This window comes from Neodiprion virginianus, chromosome 1, assembly GCF_021901495.1.
Source record: "Neodiprion virginianus isolate iyNeoVirg1 chromosome 1, iyNeoVirg1.1, whole genome shotgun sequence".
Lineage (NCBI taxonomy): Eukaryota > Metazoa > Arthropoda > Insecta > Hymenoptera > Diprionidae > Neodiprion > Neodiprion virginianus.
The window spans coordinates 6307340-6331915 of record NC_060877.1 but is presented as its reverse complement, the minus strand read 5'-3'; the positions used below and the strand labels follow the sequence as shown (position 1 = coordinate 6331915).

General features: G+C 45.6%; 4 protein-coding genes across 5 annotated transcripts; 3 read left to right on the top strand and 1 right to left on the bottom strand.

Annotated features, from left to right (window-relative positions):
• The first annotated feature begins 223 nt into the window (after positions 1-223).
• LOC124305638 (uncharacterized) lies at positions 224-21008 on the top strand. Of its 2 annotated transcripts, XM_046766531.1 has the most exons (4): positions 224-1678; positions 1754-1835; positions 1929-2624; positions 20997-21008. In XM_046766531.1, the coding sequence occupies exons 1-3, from the start codon at positions 1670-1672 to the stop codon at positions 2591-2593; spliced, it is 756 nt and encodes a 251-aa protein (XP_046622487.1). In that variant the 5' UTR covers positions 224-1669; the 3' UTR covers positions 2594-2624; positions 20997-21008. The 2 variants fall into 2 exon arrangements, with proteins under 2 accessions (XP_046622487.1, XP_046621619.1); XM_046765663.1 differs by lacking the exon at positions 20997-21008 and having other exon boundaries at positions 1929-2929.
• On the top strand, positions 3064-7331 carry LOC124303437 (putative mediator of RNA polymerase II transcription subunit 12). The gene is made up of 9 exons (XM_046761064.1): positions 3064-3423; positions 3683-3958; positions 4797-4926; positions 5074-5454; positions 5536-5839; positions 5949-6227; positions 6341-6619; positions 6678-6905; positions 6978-7331. The coding sequence occupies exons 2-9, from the start codon at positions 3944-3946 to the stop codon at positions 7315-7317; spliced, it is 1956 nt and encodes a 651-aa protein (XP_046617020.1). The 5' UTR covers positions 3064-3423; positions 3683-3943; the 3' UTR covers positions 7318-7331.
• LOC124306591 (cAMP-dependent protein kinase catalytic subunit-like) lies at positions 8653-10084 on the top strand. Its single transcript, XM_046767799.1, has 3 exons — positions 8653-8775; positions 9428-9494; positions 9560-10084. The coding sequence occupies exons 1-3, from the start codon at positions 8764-8766 to the stop codon at positions 9985-9987; spliced, it is 507 nt and encodes a 168-aa protein (XP_046623755.1). The 5' UTR covers positions 8653-8763; the 3' UTR covers positions 9988-10084.
• On the bottom strand, positions 17917-23625 carry LOC124305031 (nuclear receptor subfamily 2 group E member 1). The gene is made up of 4 exons (XM_046764405.1): positions 23538-23625; positions 19686-19922; positions 19369-19598; positions 17917-18995 (listed from the first exon to the last, which is right to left on the bottom strand). The coding sequence occupies exons 1-4, from the start codon at positions 23623-23625 to the stop codon at positions 18318-18320; spliced, it is 1233 nt and encodes a 410-aa protein (XP_046620361.1). The 3' UTR covers positions 17917-18317.
• Positions 23626-24576: the final 951 nt, after the last annotated feature.

The following is a 24576-nucleotide window of genomic DNA, read 5'->3' as shown; positions in this document are numbered from 1 at the left end:
TATCAGTCGTCGCGCAGCAGCTACGCGTTGCAATGCAAAAAAAAGAGATAGTTTGATTAATTCCCGGTTTGAATAAGTAATAAAATAAAAAACTAGCCTGACCGCAAACCCGATTTTTATAATTTTTTTTTTTCTAGTTTTATTTCATTATCTTGGACCTTGAAAGTGCCGAATTTTTTACAGTATACATAATATATGGTTTGCTGAAAAAAATCTGTTGACCATGAGATACGGTGTATTTGTTGCCAATTTTCAGCTGGAGATTTTTGCGAATGCTGGAACTAAGGATTACGGAAATATTTTTGCTACTGGGGAGAGAATATTTCTGGCCCCCAAAAAATTTGTGACCCCAAAAATTAACTGAATATACTTTTGACCTGCGTTATTATATAAATTCCATATCTATAAAATAACTTAGCTTTATAGTGATCTGATAAACTTCGCGATTACACCAGTCCATTTAATGCAAATATTAGATGTTTTGTATACAACTTTTCCCAAGTATACTTACGTATACTCATAAACTGCGTGCCCTGAAACCATCTATAAATTGTTTTTTAACGATTGTCTTTAACAAAGGAACCTGCCTCGTTGACTGAGTTCGCATCGACGGTAAGATCGGCATTATCTTCAGTCGCTAACTGAAATGACAAATCCCCTTACCGCAAGAAGGTCGTAAAAAGGTGAATCACGTGTCGACGCGTTACCGAAAGCGACGCGGGAGTTTTGAATTCGTGACATCGAGCAAGGAAAAAATTAATTGCCAATCGAAGTCGAGGAGATATTTTTCAGCCTTTATCTGATAGGTGAATTTATCACCGAAACAATGACGAGTCTTGAGACTAGAGTTCCGAATTTGAAAGAAAACTATCCGATCATTGAGCGTTCATTGAGCCGGTAATAAGCGGTGGAAAATTGGTGCAACGCCTGCTTGTTTATTATTATGCGAGAGTGTCTAGATAAGGTAAAGTAAAAATTGAACTGCTTCGCTTTCCCTCGATAAATGGTGTACAGAAATGGCGTACGTACCGCGCCACAAATAATCCATCCAGTTTCGAACGATTCGATGTGTAATAGAATTTACGATGCGCACTTTACCTGAGACGTACTATTATACATACATAAAATTGAAGCTCAGTTATCGTAATAACGATACTTCGCAATACAGATAATTTGCGTGGTGTTTGTCTCCCGACGCTAATTATTGAAGGAAAATATCACGTATAATCCATTGTTAGTAAAACGTTAAGTAGGTAATAAGGTGAATAAAAATGGCAAAAGCTGTATCAATTCTCATTGACAAAATATACTTGAGACTTAACGATTGCTGTTGACTCGCGGGTTAATTGGCTAGGTAATCAAATGCGCATGCCGCGGGACTGGAATCCGGTGCCCCCATTTCCTGCCCAGTATTTTATAACGTTGTTACGTTCATGACTTGACATTATGCTGGAAAGAAGGAAAGAAAGACTTGCCTTTTCTCGGCGATCTCGGAGTTGACGTATTGCTCACGGTGGTGCTGGTTCGTCGAGTCCGAAGCCACAACCACCGACTTGTACTTTTAAGTCCGTCACAACTCGTCTGTACCCAGATCCCCGGTCTCCGCCTATAAAGAACTCCTCAACTCTCGTTCTTCGCCAAGTTTCCCCGGTCTTGCGATAGGCTCAACATGTTTCGGGTGAGTCTGATTGATCGCTGCTGAGCAGTATCTTAATTTCACAAAGTGACTGTGAATTTTCGTTGTTTATTACAGCTACTCTTCCTGGTTCTGGTTTCCAATGCGCTGGCGGAGGCGCCGTTAAGTCCAGGACACATTAAGTACAGCGATGACAACGGTTTGTGGATAAATCTTTTTAAAATCCTGTTCCACCGAATGCTTTTATTTTCTACTTCTTTCACACCTATTGCGTGGTGATGTAACGTTTCAGGGATCAAAGTCGACTGGAAGCTGTACGCTCCTTACGCCCAGTTCAAGTCCCAACTTCAGCGTCACTACGAACGAAGGGACGGAGGAAAAGCGACGGCGAAAGAGGAGCGGAGGCTCGGAAATCCAGCCACAGTTCGAGCCGAGCTTCTGGAGCAGGAACAGGAGCAGCCTGTGCGGTACAAGCCTTTCTCGCAGGTTCCAAACCCGCTGAAGCAGCTCCTCATGGAGTCCTACGAAGCCCAGGCGCCCTACGTCGATCACGAGGCCTTCTTCCACCGGCTTCCGGTCCCGTTGGAAACGGCTCCTCCGGAGAGACAGGAAGTTGATTACCAGTCGGAGATCGTCAGGCCGGAAATTCGTAACCAGCAAAGTGAAAATATCCCGGAAACGGGAACGTCCGCTGCGCATCGGTCCTTCGGCTTCGACAAGAGCGTTCCCGCGGAAATTCAACAGCTGTTGAAGTACCAGGCTCAGATACCGTACAACGTTATTGCTAATCACATAATTTATAAACCCGAAATCCCCTTCGTGCCCGAACCTTTGCCCGATGACCAAAGTGGCCCGTACAAGTATCGCAGCAGAGTTTATTACGCGTACCGAGGAAATGGCAAGGAGGATCAGGTTAAGCCTGTCTCTGAAGAATCTGGTCGCAAATCTTCGTATTAGGTGCTGCCGTAAAGTAGAAAAGTTATTTGAGGTGCAGTATTTTTTTTTTTTTCAATTTTATTCGTTATTATTAGAATTTTTTCCTCCCAATTATCAAGCTCTCATCGTTCGGTACGTGTGGAATCGGAATTATTTATGAATAAAATAATGATTAAATTTGAAAATGAATAACAATCGCACAAATGATTAACTGCAGTGCCTCAACTGATATTCAATTTCTCCTATAATAAGTAAAGATAGTTTAAAGTTCGAAGAAATTGTCAAAATAAAGTATATTCAGGTATTTTGTGATATGAAAGCCAGTTTTTATGTCGAAGAAGTACACACGTCAATTAATTTGTTTCTATTCAATTTCTTGGCCGACAAAAACTGCCCAGGCTAACTCGTAACCATAAATTAAATCGTTACGCGTTTGTCGTGATGCGAGACACGCAATCCTACGCGGGCCGTTTATCTAACGCAGATCGCTTTGGATTTCACCGGGATTCGAGTATATAAGCGTACATTTCTCCGGATGAGGAAAGTGGTTTCGTTCAGGTAACTCGTCAATTTCCTGATACTCCATATACATGCATACTGCACGAGGTTAAGGCGCAACGTTCTTACGCACGGAAACGTAACCCTGCAGCCGCACAGCCCGGAAAGTATAAGCGATGAAGCAAACTTCTCGCAGTTAGTTGTGAAACAGGTTCTCAATCCATCGCCCAAGTTTAACGGGTTGCGCGAATGTTGGTGGGGCGAAAATGACGAACGGATAAAAACACCGTTCGCCAAAGTAGCATGATTATGGTTCATGGGAATCCAGCTATCGGATCAGAACCAAAGTCACGGTGCGTAGTCTGAAAAAAACCTCATTATACGTCTAAATTTTTAAGGAAGAATTTATCTGAAATTTTAAAACAGCCAGATACAATTTGATCATACATATAATTAATTTGCAAAGTACAAGACGAGAGGTAGATATCAAAAAGCTGCTATCTATCGTAAGTTGTGCGGTTTCTCACACCATGGTTTCACTCGTTTTTGACGGTGTGAGACTTCCTGGTCTATTTATATCTACTTGTGGCTGATTTGTGTACGATACAATAGTCGCGAGGATTCGAAAGGCTGGGATGACCACTCGAGGTGGGGAGTGAAATGGTTCTTCTGCGCCTGCTGGCGCCCCCTTGCCAGTCAAGATCCTGGAGGGAGCAAGAAGGCTGAATTTAAAAGTTCCGAGCCACCGGACCACGGTAGAACCAGAGCCTGGAGGTGGCTCGAGGCAACCCTCGGCTATAAATTAGCTGAGGGTATCGCGCGGCCTTCTCAGATCAACTCCACCCTCGACTCCGTCGACGCGGGTCTCTCGACATGGCTCCATTGCACGTAAGTACTTTGCCACTCACTTGCAATCACGCACGCATAGTGATTGTGCAACATCTCGAGGTGCGGGGAACCGGGTTTAGTTCGCATTGTTATCGGATGTCGAAGAATCTCCGTGTAAAAACCCCCAGGTAACGATAATCAGAATTGATAATCTTGATGTCTTGTAACGTGAAACAGTGTTGAAAGTCGGGTTGAAGTCCTTACTAGAGAACAAAAGAATGTTGTTTTCGACACTGTAGAAGGGTTTAAAATCAGCCTTCTAATGGTCAGGACTTAGGGTTCTACGGGGAAGAGCCATTCGACCCAAGATCGAGTATCTTATCTGTGTAGTGGATATTATTTACCACCCCGTAGCGTCAAAGGCCTTGATACACTCGTGAAAAGTACTTTTTGGTTTCCCACGCATCAAGAACAAATTAAATTCTTTGTCAGGCTTATCTGGTCTTGTTCAGCAGCACAGCTTCTGGTGTAGCGAGCCATATTTCGCTCAAAACTGGAACGAGGAAACGTTGCAGCAAAGTAAGCGGCTGCACAGGCGGTTATATCACTTTCTATTCGAACGTAGTTGACTGTGTATAATCCGTACGTACACCTGCTCGTATCTGTCTTGCACGACTATCGTGCCTGCAAATCCAGGTATCCACAATCCTGCAGACATGTGTATATAGCCCACTTACCTTTCGCTTCGAAGTCTAACGACTTGTTCTTTTACCAATGGTGTGTGTAGATACGCTAGATAAAACAATCTGCCTTTGATAATTAATTCATGTCAACCGACCATCGGAGCGAAGAAATGAACTCGTTCGTTCCTATTTGATCGTAGTTTTTTTTCTTTCAGGTATTGATTTTATCTACCCTTCCTTTATGCCTGGCCCAATTCTCCATCCAGGGCCCGAGTGACGGGAACCGTGCAGCTCAAAGTCTCAGATACAGCGAGGAGAAAGGGATCGAGTACAGCGACCAAAGTGGTGAGTGTGAATAGAGAGGAATTGGAAATGGAATTAGGAAGGAGTCGACGACTGTAGTTTCAACTCAGTCTCTGTCTAACTACAAGTAGAAGTTCCTCAAGTTTCTTCTTTGATCATTACGCTAATCGTCCTATACCACGTTTTCAGCCTCCTTGGGTACCGGCGACTTTTCTATCCAAGGTGCCACTGACGGGAACAGCAACTTTCAGATCCAAGGTGCGTCGGATGGAAATTCCGACTTCCAGATTCAGGGTGCCACAGACAGTAATGCCGACTTCAGGATCCAAGGTGCTTCGGACGGCAATTCGAACTTCCATATCCAAGGGGCTTCTGACGGAAACGCCGATTTTCAAATACAGGGAGCCACGGACGGAAACGCCAACTTTCAAATACAGGGAGCCACAGACGGACAAGCCAACTACCAGGTTCAGGAACCATCCAGTGGTAATGAGCAGTCCTCGATCCAGTTAGGACAGTACGATGCGAATCCAGGAAGCCAGCGGTCGCTTCAGTACAACGATCCAAACGGTAAGTGCGAGTTAACGAGTCTTTTCATTCGGAACATTCCTACAGTGAGACAGACAATTAGAAGAAGGATAACCCTTCCAGGCTTTAAGCTCAATTGGAAATCGTACGCGCACGGTCAACTCTCGCCACAACTTCAACAGCAGCGGCCCCAACCTGAGCCTGTACGGTACACTCAAAGCCAGGCGGAAACTCAGTACGCGACGCGACCAGCGCCTCGTCCGGCACCCCAACCGGCACCTCAGCCCACTCATCAGGGTGAACAGCGAGTTTCGGTTCAACAACCGATCAGCTACAGACCCTTCGACAACGCACCGGCCCAAATAAAGCAGCTGCTTCAATTCCAGTCGCAAATTCCCTACCTCAACGCCATTCCGGAACACTTGAGGTACCTACTCTCGTATCGGCGTCATTACCCTTTGACAAGGGTCTGTTTCTCTGTTCTCTCCGTTTCTTTTTCTCTCTCTCTGTATCCAACGCCAATTCAATTCGTACAGGTACGACGCTATCGCTTACGCTCAGCCTCAGACTTCAGCTCCGGAACAACCGCAGGAGGATCCGACGCCTTCTCGATATCGACCGAACCCACGTGGACACCAGAGGCCCAAGCGTCAGGCCCAGAAGCATCAGGGCCAACAGCAGCAGCACAGAAGAATACCTCAGCCATCTCCCGAAGCCACACCTCAGTACTCAACCAATGTTCCATCTCAGATACAGCAGTTACTCAACTTTCAGTCGCAGATCCCATATCAGAATGCGATTCCTGAACAGTTCAGGTAAGTTGAAGCGAAGTGTGAGGATAATTTCTGGCTGTAGCTGGTTTCTTCTTCTCAAACATCAACTCTTGGTAACACGTCGAAGTATTTTAACACGGCTTCTGGACATCAAGGTACAACTTGGACACTCCTCCAGCCCCCGTTCAACCCTTCAAAACCGAAGTTCCGCTCCAAAACGCGCCGCGAATTGGCCACGCGCGATCAAAACGCCAGACTCATCATCAACAACATCAGAATCAACAGCAACAGCCGCAGCAACAGTACAGAAGAATTCCTCAGCCTGCTCTTGAGCCCCAGCCACACTACTCGACAAATGTTCCTTCGCAGATACAGCAACTCCTTAGATTCCAATCACAAATCCCGTACATGAATGCCATTCCGGAACAATTCAGGTGCGTCTATTGTTACGGTTCATAGCAGAGGACACGTCCAAATTTCTCGACGTTCCAGGTACAACCTGGAGAATGTTCCTGCCCAGAATCCGCAACAAGGTGCTCATCACCGAGGCAAACGTCAGGCTCAGCACCAACAAAAACCGCAACAACAGTACAGAAGGATATCTCAGCCGGCTCCAGAGTCGCAGCCTCAGTACTCGACGAATGTTCCTCCCCAGATAAAACAGCTGCTTCAATTCCAATCGCAAATTCCATACGTTAACGCGATTCCGGAACAGTTCAGGTAGTCGATCAATCAACGACGCGAGCTCGTTTGCTTGTTCGATGATCTTAATTAAGCTTTCGGATCTTATAGATACAATTTGGAAAACGTTCAGCACGCTCCTCAGAACGGGGCTCAGAGTCATCAGCGGGGTAAACGCGAGGCTCAGCAACATCTTCAGGGAGAAAATCAACAGCAGTATAAACGAATTCCACACCCAGTTCCTGAAGCCTTGCCCCAATACTCTGCAAACCTGCCTCCTGGTATCCAACAGATACTCAAATTCCAGGCCGAGACTCCTTATAATATTATAGCTAATCAGATAATCTACCATCCGGATAAGCCCTACGTCCCTCAACCGGTCTCACTACCGATGCCTAATTACCAGGCCCAAACTCAAGGGAACATTAAGCCCGTTACTGAAAGACAATAAAATTTTCCAATGCAGTTTTGTTTTTTTCACTTCCACTTAAATTATATAGCGTAGTTTTTTTTTTTTTTTTTTTTTTTAATTTTTATGTTGTTTTTTTTTGTCGTATACGTAACGCGTTCCTTGTGCGAGGATTTTGTGTTAATTCCTTCTTTCTCCGAATAATCATTACATCGGATAGATCGTCCGATCAGTATTCGATTTTGAATCCTATTGTAGACGTAGACTTAATTAATTACCGAAAACTGGGCTCGAGTTCTCGTCGCGTTTCGCGTACGTTTGATTTAAGAGTAACTGTGTAATTCTTTACTGGTTAAATTTACGATATGAGTGTTGTAGCTTTAATAATTCTTCAACCGTGGGGAGATTAAATCCTGAAAAGAATATGCATGTGACTGAATTTTGTACACACCTCTTTTACATCATTTATTGATTTACTGTGAAAATGAATAAATATTTTTTCACAAAATTAGGTTATAATAAATGAGTGAAAATTAATCCATCATCTATAACGACTGGTAAAATTTTACAAGAAAATTTAAAATCTAGTCTAAAAATATACAGCATTATTGACTTGTCTCAGATGTTGTACAGGAAAAAATGGATCAATAATGAAAGTCATATTTACAATATGAAACCTACTTATCTGACCGGAAGTCTAGCGTGACATTTAAATCTTATGTAATAATTATGCCAGATATAAATAAAAGAAATCGATATATGTCTACCTATATCGTGTTCCAAGTTTCTGGGTTACGAAAGCAGTCACACGCATGTCTACAATCTGACATGTTCCTTGCAAAAAAAAACAAACGAGAAATAAAAAAATCATCCTCGTATAACTGGTTGTTCCGATGATAAGTGCTTTGAATAAAATTATATACGTAGCTACTCATTAATCGAGAGATTTCATATCACAACTAGTAACTAATAGGACAAAAATTTTACCTTACTCCTTCCGTATAAAACAACGAAAAGGAACGATTCAGCTCTCTAGTTTCCGATATCTGTTGGAAAAAAAAGGTAACGGTAAGCTCCGGTTTGATTAAAGCAATGTGAAAGAAAAACGAAAAACTTTGAAATACGTTTCCGAGCAGTCAATGATCCAGATTGATAAATTATAAGGCCTGAATACAGGAACTGCGATATGAAATCTCCTCTTATTAAACACGTCGCGCAGCTTTCCGCGTCCCGGTTACACGGCGCCAGGTAAAGAGACTTACGTGCATGCAGCAGGACACGTCGACTCGAAGCCGGGATCTAATAAAGTATGTATAAATATTCGTCGCCAGCTAACCGTGACGCCTTCGCCTCACGGAGGTGGTCATTCACATTTTACCCTGTACTCGAGGCTCGCCCGTATTATAGAAACGCGGAGCAACATAAGGCCCAGTTTCTTCGGCGACCGTCAGTTCGTCAGGTTCAGTTTAACGCGTCCCGTTTCGCAAGATGAAGTACCCAGTGAGTATTATCTGCCCTCCTATTAACGATTATTATACGTGAAATCGAAAGAAAAGTGTAATCAGTTTTGTCACGATACCATTTTTGAAGAAGAAAAAAATTCGCAAAATCTGGTCCATATATTTTTTTCAAATTCAAATCAATCATAAACGATTTCTCGAACGGTATTCGAACGCTTATTAACCAGCAGTTATGACAGTATCAATGAATTGCAAAGCAGTTTCTCAGATAAATGGATTCTTTATTTTTCACATACACGTATCGATGTTAAGAAAATTTCGTACACAGAGTCTATACCGATTTCCTTTCCCGAGATTTTCTATTTGATGTTGAAAAAAAAAACCACGCATTCGTCTTCATTGACAAGAACGATGAGAAACATCTTCGGTGACCTTTGCCACGCCCTACAGTCAAGTAGGTATCCGTATACGATAGTGCAGCCAATCATTTCCCGGCTGCATTACTTTCTAATGCAATCGCTCCGCTCCGTCCAACGCAGTCGTTTTTCTCGCTGTGCGTGCGTATTTTATGCAACAACATGCATCCGCGTATGGAATACGAAATATAACCCCTGCGAAGTCACAGGAAAAAATGTCTACCTGCCGTTACGGATCATAGCGGAGCAGATACTGACAAGCATTCAAATTTGCAGGTTCTTCTGATGGCGTTGACGGCCCTTTCCGGAAGTCTCGTCGCCTCTGAAGCCATCAACGTTTACGGTGAGCTGCCATTGTCGAACAATTGGTCCAAAACCGTTTCTTAGACTCAACATTTCTCGTTCCAGGACGCGTCCGCGGAGCCAGAGCTTCAAATCCGGTGACCGTTGCCCAGCCGCAAGTTGAGCACATAAACTACAGACCTTATTCCCAAGTTCCAGCGGACATCAAGCAGATTCTGCAGTTCCAACAGGCTCGGGAACCGATAACCCACATCCCGGCCCAGCCGCCGCCCCAATTGGCTAAGGCCCCGAGCCAAAACCGACCCCAGTACAACCCTCAGGTTCAATACGGAGCATCGCAACCCAGTCACCAGCAGTATCAGGCCCAGCCTCAGGCGGCGTACAATCCTGGAGTAAATCCGCAGGCCCAATTCAACCCCCATCCGTATCAGCAGGGTCAGCCGCAGAACTCGGTGGTTAGGAACCACCAGCAGCAGCAGCAGCAGCAGCCACCCGGCGGCTTGTTTTACCCCGATCAGCGTCGCTTGTACTAGGAACTTGAACAATAATTTCAGTATATAAGTGTTTGCGTTCTTCAGCGCCCAGGGAACGAACAAGAGTAAAATAAATGAAAAAAATTCTCTGACAATACATCGGCCGAGTTCCGCAGGGGGTGGAGAAATTTATTCCGTTTGTATATCGAGCCTCTCTCGTCGCGTCGCGGGATCTTCGATAAATCTGTGTCACCCGGCGGCTCAAGCGATTGCCTCGAAAGTGGCGGGGAGACAAATGTTTGTCAAACTTTGCGAGGGCTGCGATACCATCGAATCCGGGTTCTCGCGCTAATGGAGAGATCAGAATTAATAGATATACCTCGCCCGGCACACCGGGGGGTTATCACTCTCCGGTGACAAAGAATTTTCATGCTATCTCTCCGCGCAGCCTGGAGCGGAGAAACTCTTTCAACCCCCGGAGAAATTATTAGATTATATTAATTCTCCAGCAGCACTTTTGAGCGAATTCTACGCGGGATTCCTTTCGTGGGGTAAAAAAACTCCGAGTTTCACCCTGCAGTTGGCAAATCCGCAACCTGGTGGGGATGAAAATGTATAAATATCAAAAACTTGAAGGGCTTCGGTATGAAATTTTTAAAAAAGCGAAAACTTAATTTATAGAATTTAAAAATTTTGGCTAGTAAAAGTATGGAGAAGCGAAAGAATAGAAAAGTCAGAATACAGAATGTAAAACTGTAGAATCATCAGAATTCCTCTCCTAAAAATTCTCGATTTTGCCGTTCTATGTTTGACCTTTCGATATTTTGTCATTCTGTATTTCAACTTTCCATATTTACAATTTACCGTACTTGCACAATCCACGTTTTTAAATTTTTGCGAACACGATTTTCGCCTGTATGAAAATCCGACATTCCGGTCGCTCTATGAATAGACCTTTCTAGTTTTTACCCCCACCCCCGCATCCCCCGTCTCGCTCGCCCTTCCCACTTCACCTTGGTTTCCAGCCACCCGAGGGGGGTCGATTTGTCACTCCCGGAATCAAGGTATCATCGCACCGCTGGGCTCGCACAAGGGGCGTATCTCCGCGGTGGCATTCGCCGATGTGGCAGCCACCGAAACCCTGCCACCGGGTCCTCGGGCCGCCTCTGCCCTGCTCCCAAACAGCAGCCGGATTAGCGAGTCCATTAAAGTCGTGGACTCTATTAACCGGGGTACCCAACAGCGTGACATCAACCGCTCTTACCCAACGGCGCCGACCCGGGGCACGTGCCCAAAACCCCGAACGAAATCCGGTGAGATACATTTCGAAAAATCGCAAGTGGAGAGGCTTTTAACGATCTTCCGAGTGCCGTTTTAAGGAGGGATTCATATGTAATATATTTTTGATCCGAAGGAAGATAAACGCGATTCGTTCGTAATCAAAACTCGGGCAATGAACGTTTATCGAGAATTTGTCAGATCTGACAGTTTTTCTTTTTTTCTTTTCTTTTCGTCTAAATATCGGCGAGCCCGCGCCAATGCTCGTGGTTCATGGAGGCAGATTACAAAGGGAGGATTACCGGCAGCTGGGGCACCAGCCTGCCATGTCATCTCAAACCTCGCGGGTTTGCCGAACGTCCTTCTCGATGCGGAGAGCGATCTCTTTGTCATTCGTCACATTGCTAACATAATTATGGGAGTTACAAGCCAAGCTGCGTCCTCGATACCTATAGCCATAAATAAATAAGTGCTGCCGTATACGGGATTCTTGTACCGTAAGCGAGGAACTATATGCGTGATTAACCGTTTCACTTATCCTTCATGGATCTAAAAGAATTGGAAAAAAAAAACATGGGAATCTGGTGTTTTCGTTTGTTCCTCTGTCTTTCGCCTTTATCCATTGATCGTACTTTTCTTTATTCAATTACCGAAGACACGCCAATGAGCTCTGTAAAGTTTTTGTCAACCCGCGGTTTTTGGAGACGGATTCTGGAACACCTAGTCAGAACCGTGTGAACTGCTCTGCGGTCTGTAGTGTGATTACAATAATTGCGCCTAATCCCATGAGGGGGGTTAGAGCACGCGGCAAGCTGGGACGGTGGCTTCGGCGGTGGCGGCGGCGGCGGCGGCGTCGCGACGCCCGTCAACCCCTGCAGTTGAGATATCGGTGATCCTCTTCCGTCCCCTCGAACGCGACCCGCTTTCCAGTGCATTAATGATAACATGACGGGATTTGTTTCAATAACAAGAAACCGTGTGCCGAGCAATATGCACGGATTAGTACGCCCGTCGTTGCATAAGCTCAAGTGGCGAAATCGAGGAACTAATCTCGGAAAACTGTGCTCAGAACTTGGTTTATTCCCTGTTCTCTCAACGTTTCGCGGCATTGGTTCCAGGTGCATCGTTGAAGCAGCATCCCGTTCGATTTGAGGTGCGTGCCTCCGCGTCCAAGAAACCAGTCTTCGACAATGGCTGACTCCGTAAGGCAAAAATCAGAAAGCTAGGGGCCAAGCCGCAGCCTGGGTAAAAGTGGGGTGAATGCGCGCTGATCGTGTACATGTAGGTACAGGAAAACGATGAGCAGCTGTCATCCAAAGAGCAGTGATTGGCCGGCCCTTACTGACGGCCATGCTGGATTTTTCTCTAGTCTGCTTTACCGTCAACAATGGGATCACGTGTGGCCCCCGAGGGTCGAAGTCTCATCTACAAAGCCTCACCATGCCGAGCCATCCTCCCGCCTTAAGCGTTTCTGCCTACATCATTGAGGTACGCCTGATTTCTCTCTTTGCAGCACTTCTGTGTTTCTTTTTTTTTTTTCTTCCTCTTACCGTTTTTCTTTTTTGTTTTGCCATCGGGGAACGAGGTCGGATCCGAACCTTGTTTAGGACGATTGCAGCGTTCGCCAACGAGGGCTCGAAGTAACTTCAATCTTCGTGTAACAGCCGAAGCTCACCCGGTCTTTGAAGCACGCCGCAGGTATGCAAACGAGGCTCTCAATTAGGACAGTTAAAGTCAGGTTTATTGTGAGACATATTATTTTCACACCTCAATGATCAATGATCCCGAGTCTCGGTAGGTATGCAGAGAAAACCACCGGACCCGGAGACGCATTAGTCCTTGCCGCCGCCTGTCCCAGAAAAATTCCTGCTGGCTAATCCTCGGGCGAGAGAGAAGACCCGGTGGAACAAGAACGAGTGAAAAACGAAATCTCAAGTCCGGAATAGGTAATTGGCGTGGTTCTTGCTCGAGTTTTTCCTTCGGGCACAAAGAAGCTCGCTAATCTATGCAGGCCAACCTGCGTCAGGTGAAACGAACCGTATTTCTGATCCTGGATTGCCGGATACCATGCCTTGGAAAAAAAAAAAAAACTCACGGTAAGAAATTTAATTCATCGGTAACGTTTCGTCTCGAACCATCAATGCCTAAGTGAATGTAAAATCGAGCCAAACCGTTGGCCAGCTTCCGCGGGTAATTTATACGAATAATAAGCATGTCCGAATGCAGGATAAGCGATCCATTCATCCCCCAAGCTTCAGTGTCACGACGGTGATGAGCCCCTCGGTGACAGGAACCAACATAATCTGTTCCCATCAAGCCAGACATAATGGGTGCATCACCGGAGTTCCGACAATGGGAGAGCAGAAACGACACCCTCGGTTATGAGGGAGGGGGGGTGAAATGTTTCGACGGAGTTTTATATACCTCGGACGATTTTTCTGCCGTTCTTTAACCGTCTCGACGCTTCGCTCATTTCGACTGCACCGCACCCCGAACATTACGAGTGTCGGTCGGTGGGTGGGTAGGTATATTAAATTCCTGACGCGAGGAACCCCTCACGTGCGAATAATACAACGTGGGGTTAAGAAGCAATCACGCCGAGTTGCCCACCCCCGTTTACAACTTGGATAACTCAATTTCCGGTCTACTAAAAATATTTTATACTTGCACAGAAATTCGCTCGAACAAGGTGGACGTAACGTTTGTCGACGAAATCCGCTCCGCCAAACCAAATTTTTGCACTTTGCTGGTCGGCAAAGGATCGTGAACTCTTTCGTCAACGGATGCGATTCACACGTGCTACTCGATTTAATGATCTTGCAATTGGAAAGCATTTTTTTTCCCAGACATTTTCCTACGAGAGCGTGATTCTTTTTCGTACTTGATCCTTTTACCGCTTAACCACTGTAAAAAGACGAACGAAGAACGAATTGCTGAGTTTGCGTTCTTCGGCAGCACGGTGACAAATATTCGAGATATTTTTCAAACGAAACGTAATATTCACGCTTCTGAAATGCTTTCTTTGGCGGTTTTAATCTCTTATTCACAAATGTTTCACTTTTTTCTTATGACTCAAGCGTACCTCGAAACGCGCGGTATTTAAAAATAATGTACGCAACGACGCGTCGAATCATACCTGTACCATCTTAATGGAACTCAATCCGCGAGTGCTTGAAATTCTCTATGTGAATTTTGCGGAATGGAATTCGATTCCCGATACAGTGACTGATAATCGGCGTCACGAATTTCCAGCTACCGCGTTAAGAATTTAAGCTTAAGAAAACCTGTTACAAACAACGTTCGACTTCCTTCGACGTACCAAGGCCATCATTTTGCAATGCACATCGTATTGCTCTAAGCGTAGACCTACGATTAATTATCAACCCTCGTGAGATTCGGGGGTGATTTTTCACCCCGTTATTTTTTGTACCCCCCCGAAATCGAAGGGGCGAAGGGGTGGCGGTAATTATTCACGGCGAGAAGTCCAAGGCATACAATGAGTACAAGGTTGATTATGTACTCGTGCTGCGTGTATACGTGAACAACACGAAATCAGGGCGATAAGTGGCAACCAGTCGATACCACTAATTGACTACAATGCGCGGCGGCGCATATGGAGTACGTTTTTTCTGTTTTGTTACCTCAAAACAATGCGGTCAATGCCCCGAACGTATCTTAAGTGGAGTCCTCGTCGTCGTCGAAAATCGAGGCTGCAGCAGCGGCGGGCATTGAATCGATGTAGCACAATCGAGAGAGCATTGTTAACAGAGGTGCAATTACATCCTGAGCTTTGTTTGGCGTCATCGATAGTGTTTTGTTACTGTTGCTCGACGGGGTTTTGTCGGTGGACCAGGCAAGGTGCAGAGAAGCTGGAACGGCAATGGCGTCGGTACGCCTGGTGGGAACTACTCGATGACCACTTAATGGGCCCGACATTTGTTACAATTCCCTTTATCTTAAGCGGAGGAATTCCGAACCGGGGACCAATTCAACGCGAAAAATATCACAATGGCCCAGAGGCCAACGAGAGAGAGAGATTTTCATTCACTCGTCCGGAAAGGCTACACCATTGCCTTGCAGATCGCTGGGAGCAGAAGCCATCGAGGGACTTTTAAGGCCCAGGGTACAAGACTCGCGCGGCATACGGTCACTTCAGTTCCCTTCTAGTTTTTATTTTTTTTTTTCTCCTCGTTTCATCTAATCGAGACGATAATTAACCAACACAACGAGTCGGCTGGATTCAGCCCCGTTCACGGTTTTCGGATATATTTCGGATCACCACTGGCGGCGATGAAGCTCATATTTCGTTTTACGTGGAAACTTTTCCAGACTTTAACCGTCGCAACTTCGGTCCTTGTTTTTCAAACTTTTTTTCGGGCTGCGGCTGGGATTACGAAAGTGGAAACCTACAGTTTGGTGCGGATTTTGAACGCTCGGTGTTACTTCTGGGCGGACTGTTTACCTGAGTAATTTGTCCGCGGATAATGCTGACCAAGTCCCGAAACCTTGCCGGCGGTTTGAAAGATCTTACCCCATGATGCGGCGCAAAGTCTTTGCCAGCGGCTGTATAACAATTCTCCCTTTAATGTTTCCGACACGACGTTTACTGCATATATATATATCTTTTTTTCCTCTCTTTTTTCTCGTCGTCCTTACAATCATGGAGCAAAGAAACTTTCCGCAAAATTCTCGTCCAATGCAACGTGTATCGCATAAAAACACCGTGGATCAAGTGCCATCGTCGAGAAATCATCCCCTATTTTCTACTCACCGATATATTTGTAGCACGTTTTCACGCCTGTACACCCCAGGGTACAAGGCGTGTGTATATCCATACATAGAAGAAAAGCCTGGTAACGAGTTTATTCCCAAGAGTATACACACCAGCGACACGCTGTGACCGAGTGCCAATATGTTTTTATCGCTAGTCATGTGTGATCGAGTGTTACTCGAGGTCGACAATGGCCAACGTCGTCCCGCATGATCGGCAAGTCCTTGTTCGGGAATAAATTCGTACATTGAAACTTTTCGGAGACGAAAAGGAGAGGAAAAAATGTGCCGAGGTATTTCTAAGTCCGCAAATTTTGACCGTTGATTTTAACTGGGTGCAGTTGTGGCTTTTTATCAGCATTTTTTATCTCGTCGGGTGTAACGGGTCTATATGTTAATAATAATTGGCGGATGATCGGTAAAAATAACACAGTCGCTCGGAGGTATTTTAGCGAGGGTGACGATCTCGTACAATGCGGTATTGACGAAAACACGAGAAGTAGCAAACTGCGGCGTGTCGATGGGATGCAGAAGTCCTTTCGGGGCAGGATGGATATATTTATTTTGACCGTGGCGGAGGGTACGAGACGGGGATCCGGCGGCGGGACAAAACCTGACGACGGTGATTACGCATTGGCCTATAATAGAGAGGGAGAAGAGGAAAATAGAAATGCCTCAAATATACTGACGGACATGGTGTGGGGCTTGCGAGACGCTTTGTGCGGCGATTTGCGCGCAAATCACCATGAAATGCCCCGTAAAATAAGTACCATTGTGTTCTCCTCCGCAGGTAGAACGAATCTCGGCCCCTTGGAACGTAGCTACCAAGACACGTCTTCGCCTCAAACGAAATCTCGGGACTACTGGGGCAGTGAAAAGAAGAGGAATAAAGTTGTAGGAAAAAAAATTTGTACCACTCTCTTTCAAGCCGATGCACGCCACTCACGAATCACTTCATCTGCAATATGTTTCGCGGTCGATTTTACCTGAGTGAAAAGTATCTTCGAGATACACAATGCGGAAGTTATCGTTAGTTCGGGGTACAGTGATGCGGTAAAAAATCGTCAATGTAGGTTGTTAACTTGAAGTAGATTTTCTTTTTTTTCTTTATTTTATTCATAATACGTTCTGCTTACATAGATAGGTGTGGGTTTAAAGCTTCGTTTCCCGACCGCAGTGTCGATATCAATCGATTATCGAGATCGACGCTGCAGCCCGAGCTCAAAAAGCGCCATAATTTTTCCACTGAGTGAAAACTTTATATATATATGATTCTAATAAACTTAGGCTTACGTTATCGTGATTAGTTTCTTTCCCTTTAGTATACGGTAAAGAGGTAAGGTCTTGATTCTTGAACAAAGTAGTTATTATCTCTATTCAATATATATGTTTATTATAATATAGTAGATATATTTGTGACTTTAACTCACAGCTATGTTTTTTAACATGTGTCCGTGTATGTGTGCGACTATTTACAAATTTACATGCATCGATCATCCTCTTGACTTATAAACTTACGAATCTAACTAGCGACTATTATAACTATATAATACTAAAGGTAGCAGAATTATTGCAATCAGCGCACCTTGTGCGTTTCCCCATATTAAAATTTAATAGAAAAATATCAATCAATCAATTGTAACCATGCGTTTGCCTCTTGTGTTTATTATTCTTCTCTTTCTTTTCTCTTCAGTGCTGTATATCTATAGTTTATACACGGTCAAGGCATTTACAATAATTTATATACGCGTTGTACGTGATATGTTTGCATCACAGAGATTTGCTATTCCGATTATCACCCCGTGCGATATAAATATTTTCGTCTACCCTCGCTCCACTGATGTTTTGGATAATATATCTACTAGATATATACCTAGACTAGATACTTATATATATATATATATATATATATATATATACACGGGTATCTAGCGTCTGCTGTATCCGGTTAATCAGTTATATCGGATTCACATCCACGTACGAACATTTCATTTACAACGATCAATTTCTCACGCTTCGTATCAATTATTCGTGAACTTTTTATCCACACGAAATCGTGCCACTGTGTCAAAGTAGCACTAATTTTGCTCGATGATAACGAAACGAAATCAAAAAACCGATCAGAAATAATGAAAGAAAATCGACAGTTCGTATTTCGATGTGAATATTCTCCCGAGCTTGTTGAAAATCGACTCAACTCAGCTCCACGAATTCATTCATCCGATACGTAAAATAAAAAAAAAAAAGTAGTCGAGAACTCAACTCCGATGAGTTTTCTTTCCTCTTTTTCGCGACAAAATTCCTTAAACATCGAGGGAAGATGCTCAGCTCTCGTGTTCGGCTCAAACGGTAGCCGCTTTGTACATATCGCAGATGATTTTTTCAATCGGTATAATACCGATAGTCCGCCTGAAGAATAGCTCCTCGATGGCGTGTGGCGAAACTGATCTAAGGGCTGGCAGCAGTAGCAACAATTTACCAAACCTCAGGGCGCCGAGAGGCGCGCTGCTGAGTCGCTGACCAAGGGCGAGTTGGGCACCGTCGCGAAGTCTGGCTACGCAGGAGGCGTCTCTTAGCCGATTTACGGTTCCGGGCGAGGCGGATCCGCTGCTGCTGCTGCTGTTCGGCACGGACTCGCCGTCGAGGCCGGCCTTGAAGAGGACGATAGCACGGATGCAGGCGAACTCGTGGGGGTCCAGATTCATCGAGTGAAAACCGGCCAGCGCCGCCCGGAACCGGCTCACTTCCACCGAGAGTCCGAGGCCCTGGGGTCCGCTTGGAAGCAACGGCCCCGGGTCCAGGCCCGGTAACATTTGGGCCGCCGCCAGGAGGAACAACTCCCGCCAGGATGCCTCCAGCAGCGTCAACTGGTCCTCCATCGAGAGGCCCGTGCCGATCGCCACGCTTCGGGCCCAACGGACGTTCAGGAAGAGGAGACGAGCCGCCTGCTCGCAGACGGATTCCGCCGTTATCGAAGAAACCATCGGCATCGTTGGCAACGCGCCCAAGGTCGACGGGAGCTGGAAAACGAGGTTTGATCCAAGATAGAGGGTGGAAGAGTTTGGTATTTTCCACGCAAGCATGGATCGTCGTTTTTGAATGTTGTAAGAAAAGTGATCGGCTGGTACGGACTCGTAAGTATTTTACGTCGATCTAAGGGCATGTGACCAATAAGATTGTTTTACAACTTTCGTCAATTTTCAACACTTGGAACTTATGTTAATTAAGAATTTCGCGTTCCAGTCACGTTCTCTCATTCCTCCACACGCGTCCATGACGTCGTCGTTTTAACAGTTTCACAGAAATCTAACTTCGAGTGGCTTAAACTTGCTCTCGGTAAAACAAACACATCGAATACCATTTGAATGAAACGGTCGTAAAGTTTTCTCTCACCTTGGGCATGGTTATTCCGTTGCAGAATACCGGATGCGGCATTGGATGATGGGGCGATGGACCAGCGATGGATACGCGAGGTTCGGCCGGTGGTTTGGGGAGCGCCAAGTCCAGAGCGGCGGCCGGCGTTGGTTGCGACGTCCCCGACATCATGGCCTCAGGCTCCTTGAAGTAGAGAGCCATTTGCCGTCTGAGGGTCGAGTTCCTGGGTCCGCGTTCGTGTTGGACGGCTGTGGCGGAGGAAAGGAGAATAAAATTAGGTCTCGATAAGAGTGTTCGATGAGACGACGTCGTCGCCTCGTGGTTTCTCCGCTTACCATCCTTGTTCATACCGGCCTGGATGCACTTGGCCAGTCTGCAAGCTCTGCACTGGTTCCGATGCGTCTTGTCGACCATGCAGCCACCCTCGGACTTGGCCTTGCACACGTACTGTCGGTTCCGTCTTATCGAGCGTTTGAAGAATCCGGCACATCCGTCGCATGCGAAAATCCCGTAATGTTTCCCGGAGGAATGGTCTCGGCATACCTTGCACGGAATGTCGTAGAGGATCCTGCCTGCGGGACGAAGACAATGAGTTTGTAGGACTGCAGGGGGCGGGCGAGAGGCGTAACTTTGGAAATCCGTCTCGCCGTCAACGAGCGTTTAACCTTCGAGCGAGAGAGGTCCGGGGCCCTGCACCTTAAACCCCGGAATAATGGGGCACTGATCAAGAGATCGCGATACAGGACGGAGTGTCGTGTTTCGGCTGCTCACTTGAACGGCGCTCAATGAATTCAGCGGCAACGTCCGGTCCGTCTATTCAGCGAGTGGAACGGGAATTCGCCCGCTGACGGGGATGAATGGAGCGAGGGTGGAACGGGCCCCGAATTATTACAATATGCTCGCGCATAATGCGGAGCTGACTGAGGCTGGAAGCGGAACGCTAAGGCGCTGCGAGTTGGCGACAAATTGATCCATTCATCGGGACGTCATTCACGCGGGGTGTTTTCCTCCGGTAAACGGGTTCCTACCAAAATACTTCATTCTGTGACAGATTGTGCCCAAATCTTTGGACCGGACCTCGCTGAGTCCCGACAATCCTCGCACCCTTCCGCTTCTTCCCGATGCTTCCCGCTCCCTCATAGGTGGCTGGAGAAATCGTATCGCGTGAGGAAAGTTACACCGCTTGACCCAAAGGTAACAATTTATTACCGGTCAATAATTCACCGCTCACTGAGCACCGGCCATCCCTTACATGCATATTTCAGCCGTTTATTAATGGGCGAACGAGCTTCGAGGGACGCGACCACGGCGAACCGGATGGACGCCAACTTGGCAAAGGGGGAGGAGATAAGGGCGAATTTAACCCTGAGGAGAATCACGCGAGGGTGAACCTGCGGTAGCAAACGATATAAAAGTTTCACCCGTCACCCGGATAAACGTTACATACTGTCTCTCTGTACCTTCCCGCTGCTTTCACCAACTCTTCGACAGTATCAACTATGCATCGCGTATCCCCCTCGCAATTATTACTGCTCCCTGTGTTTCAGCTTTTTTCTTTTTTTTTTTCAATATTCACGTTATTTTTTAGGTCACGGTGAGGGTGAGAAAAAGTTGAAAACGTCGAAGCGTAATAAGGAGGAGAGAAGGAGATCGGCAGACAAACAGAACTTTGAAACTGTTGACCCGACTCGTGAAACGTTACCTACGCAATAACCGACCACGTTCCCGAATGAAATAAAGAACAACAAAAATTTAAAAAAACATAGAGAAGGTAGGAAGGTACGCATTTTGAAAAACAACTCTGTCAACCCCGCGGGGCGTATCGGCCGGGGGATATTTTGCATTAATTTTTCTAAATCCCCAGGTAATGAGTCCATCAGTTAAAACAACAAAACACAAGCTCGGTACATCTGCCCTGCCAACCCCACGCAGAGGTTTCGAGCCTCCTGCACCCCGAGCGAGAGGGGGATGATGATTTCGGGGGAGGAATGGGGGCGGACAGCCATGCCATCCGCTATCATCGGCGCACGCAGATGCGCGAGTGGTACGTATGACACAGACCACGTGCGTGCAAGTTCGTCTGGTTTACATCAAACCGGCCAGTTCGCAGCACATGTCACGAAATTCCCATGCTTCGCTGTAACGACACCTGATCATTTGCTTTGTCAACCGGTAAACTGGAATTGTACCGTATGTACGATTCGGATTGTCGCTACCTTTTTAGCTTTATTACTTACCGCCTCGATCGAAAATTAGAAAAACAAAAAGAAGGTATCGAAAAAAACATCCAGCAATGTCATTTACACCCATAGTCAACGTCAGCACTAATGAGACCCGTAGCTGCTGGCTAATAGATATGAATCCGAGTAAATTTGAACAGGACAATTAGCTATGCAAATGATTCGAGAAGTCGGACGGCTCGAACACACTTATTTTTTCGATCATGGAGAACACTGTGGGACAAAATAACTCTCTCCCATTTTCGATGTGTTACCATTTCAAATGTAGGTGTCCGATCAATCTGAGAAATTCAGGGGCATACCGTCACTGTCTTGGAAGGTGATGGTGTAGTTTATAAGTATAAATATTGGTCATAAATGGAAAAAAAAACCTAGGAAAAGAGAAATTCTTGAAGAATTACTCTTTCAAAAAAAAAAAGGTATCGGTCAGAATGACACGGTACGTTGTCGAAGGGTTGAGCATTACCGAGAGTAAAATTGTACTATTTTTGGTAAACTTGTGGAATGGCAGCCAAAAATCGGAAAAGTGGGGCGCCGTGAACCGTGACAAGACGAAGGGCGCCGGAAGCCCACTTTTCGAACGAGGCGTCAACCTGTTGGCGGGTGTTGAGCGGTGATTCTGACCATACCGCACTGTTTTCAACATCTGGCGTTATTTTCTCATGCGAATGAATTATGCCGTTTAAAATGCCCCACATGGGCTTTATTTCACACGAGATCTAGTAATGACCTACCGGGGGAGAGGAGGATCCCCTCCCGGTTCACCTTAATCGACCTTCCTCACCTGGAACCTACGCCCTTACCAACATCCCCCCAGATTTGCAGTATCACGGTCTGATTAGTTTTCATTGAAGATGATCCAACGGGACACGTGTTTTGGATCAAAGAAATTGTTTATACCGCACGTGCGAATAAATTTTACGAACACGTATTCGAAGGTAGAGTTTTTCACTTTATGCTTCTTCTGCCGTTGCGATTGGACGAAGTTCATCACCGGAAGTAACATCCGGCATTGCGCATGCGGTATGATTGGAGCAAAATTAATATCATCGCGATGAATTTTTTTAAAGATCTACGACGCGGTGGTACAACGCTTGAGCTCTTGTGAAACGAACAAGAGCACTTTACGACTGCGGTTTGTCGTTAACGAGGGTCATAACTTTTGGGTATCGTTTTATTTGGCAACAAAGTCCCTCGATTTCACCTTCCCGAACGTACCGGCACTCCGGCAATTATAATCCTACTGACGTTACCGAGTGTCCGACGGTTTTCACCTCCCTCCCGCTCTCTCTCTCTCTCTCTCTCTCTCTCTCTCTCTCTCTCTCTCTCTCTCTCTCTCTCTCTCTCTCTCTCTCTCTCTCTCTCTCTCTCTCTCTCTCTCTCTTTGTCGGCTTTGCTTCTAGTTTTTCTATTTTCCCGCACCTCATCGTCAGCTATTTACAATGCCACGTATTGCTTCTAAGACAAGGATGAACGAGAGGTCCGTTTAATCTGTCCGGCAAACACGGGTGTTAAACGCACTTTTATCTCCGTCCATCACAGTTCATAAGACAAGACCCACAGCAGGGGGCAGCGTAAGCTTAAATCCTGTGAAACCTTCGTAAGCAGCTAAGTGATTTTTTTTGCGTGTTTAAAGTAGAAAAAAAAAAAAAAAAAAAAAAAGGAAACGGAGAAAATTTTTCAACCCCGTACGCAATTTCCTCCCCACGTTTTTATCGTTTACCGTTCGGCACCCTGCAGTCCTGAACCTTTTTTATCTACATTTTACACCATCTTCAAAGACCGGTCCTTTAACAGATGGATTAGCGAAATTCCCTGACGTTTGTTTTCTCAAAATATCAAACAAAACACTTCCACTCTTGCGTCACGGATGAAAATTCAACGGCGTGAAAAATCGTCGACGATTTTTTTAAACAACAAAAATGTCATTACTATTTCATCACTTACTTGACGAGGCAGGCATTTTCGGCTGCGGCGGTGACGATAAATTTGCCATCGACATGTGGCCGCCGAGTTGGTTCTCCTGGTTTTGCATGTCGAGGAACTCCGATAATACGATTTTTTTATTTCCTTACTTCATAAATTTTTCCACCGGCACTTGTCAAGTCTGTAATAACCGTTGTACCATAGCACTGTTTCATTAAAACGATCTCGACACCGTGTCGGTGACGATTTCGAAGCACAGTTTGACGGCTAACTTCGGTTATCGAAACATATGGATGTGAAAAAAAAAAAAAAAAAAAATAAATAAAACACCCGGTGATACAAAAACACGCGCGAGTTGACATTCGATGTCAGAGTGCGAAGGCGAAAGAACCTCTATTGCTTCCGAGGTAACTCTTAAACGAATTGTGACTGACACTGATCGTCGACTAGACTTTTTGATGGGCCGGTTGCCGGAGTTTCGAGCTCGTACCTCTCTCCCATTGGCCGAAATTTACCCTCACCGTTGCTCGAGGGGCGGCGCTTTGGTCGACAAGCCTCCCCTCGTAAAAAGGGATGAATTCACGCGGAGTAGAGAACGGATCATTCCTCAACGAAGCGGCAAACGGCGTCGAGCTTTCCATTCATAGGCATCCGTAACCGCCCTTGGGACAATTATCTCCTCTCATTGTACGCCTTTCGTCACCACGAGGCTAATTTGACTGCAAGCTTCCCTCTTGTACGGATTTGCCTAATGAATTGCCCATATGTCGGCAGGGCACTTCGGATAGTATCGTCATCGAATAGACAACCGCCGTCTGTGTAAATCCACCGAGAATCATTTGACAGATTCGATTGTGTTTTCAATAGCTTTCTCGCACATGTTGAAAAAATCCTGCGATATTCCACAGTATTTGTTTGTCTTGATAAAGAATTTCAGACTTCAGAGTAAAACGTTACAATTTCAATCTGATCCGGTTCTTCTAAAAATACACTCGGGAAAATATTTCTTCTAGTTTGCTCGATGCAATGGAATTTTTTATTTTTATACGATCGTCTGTTG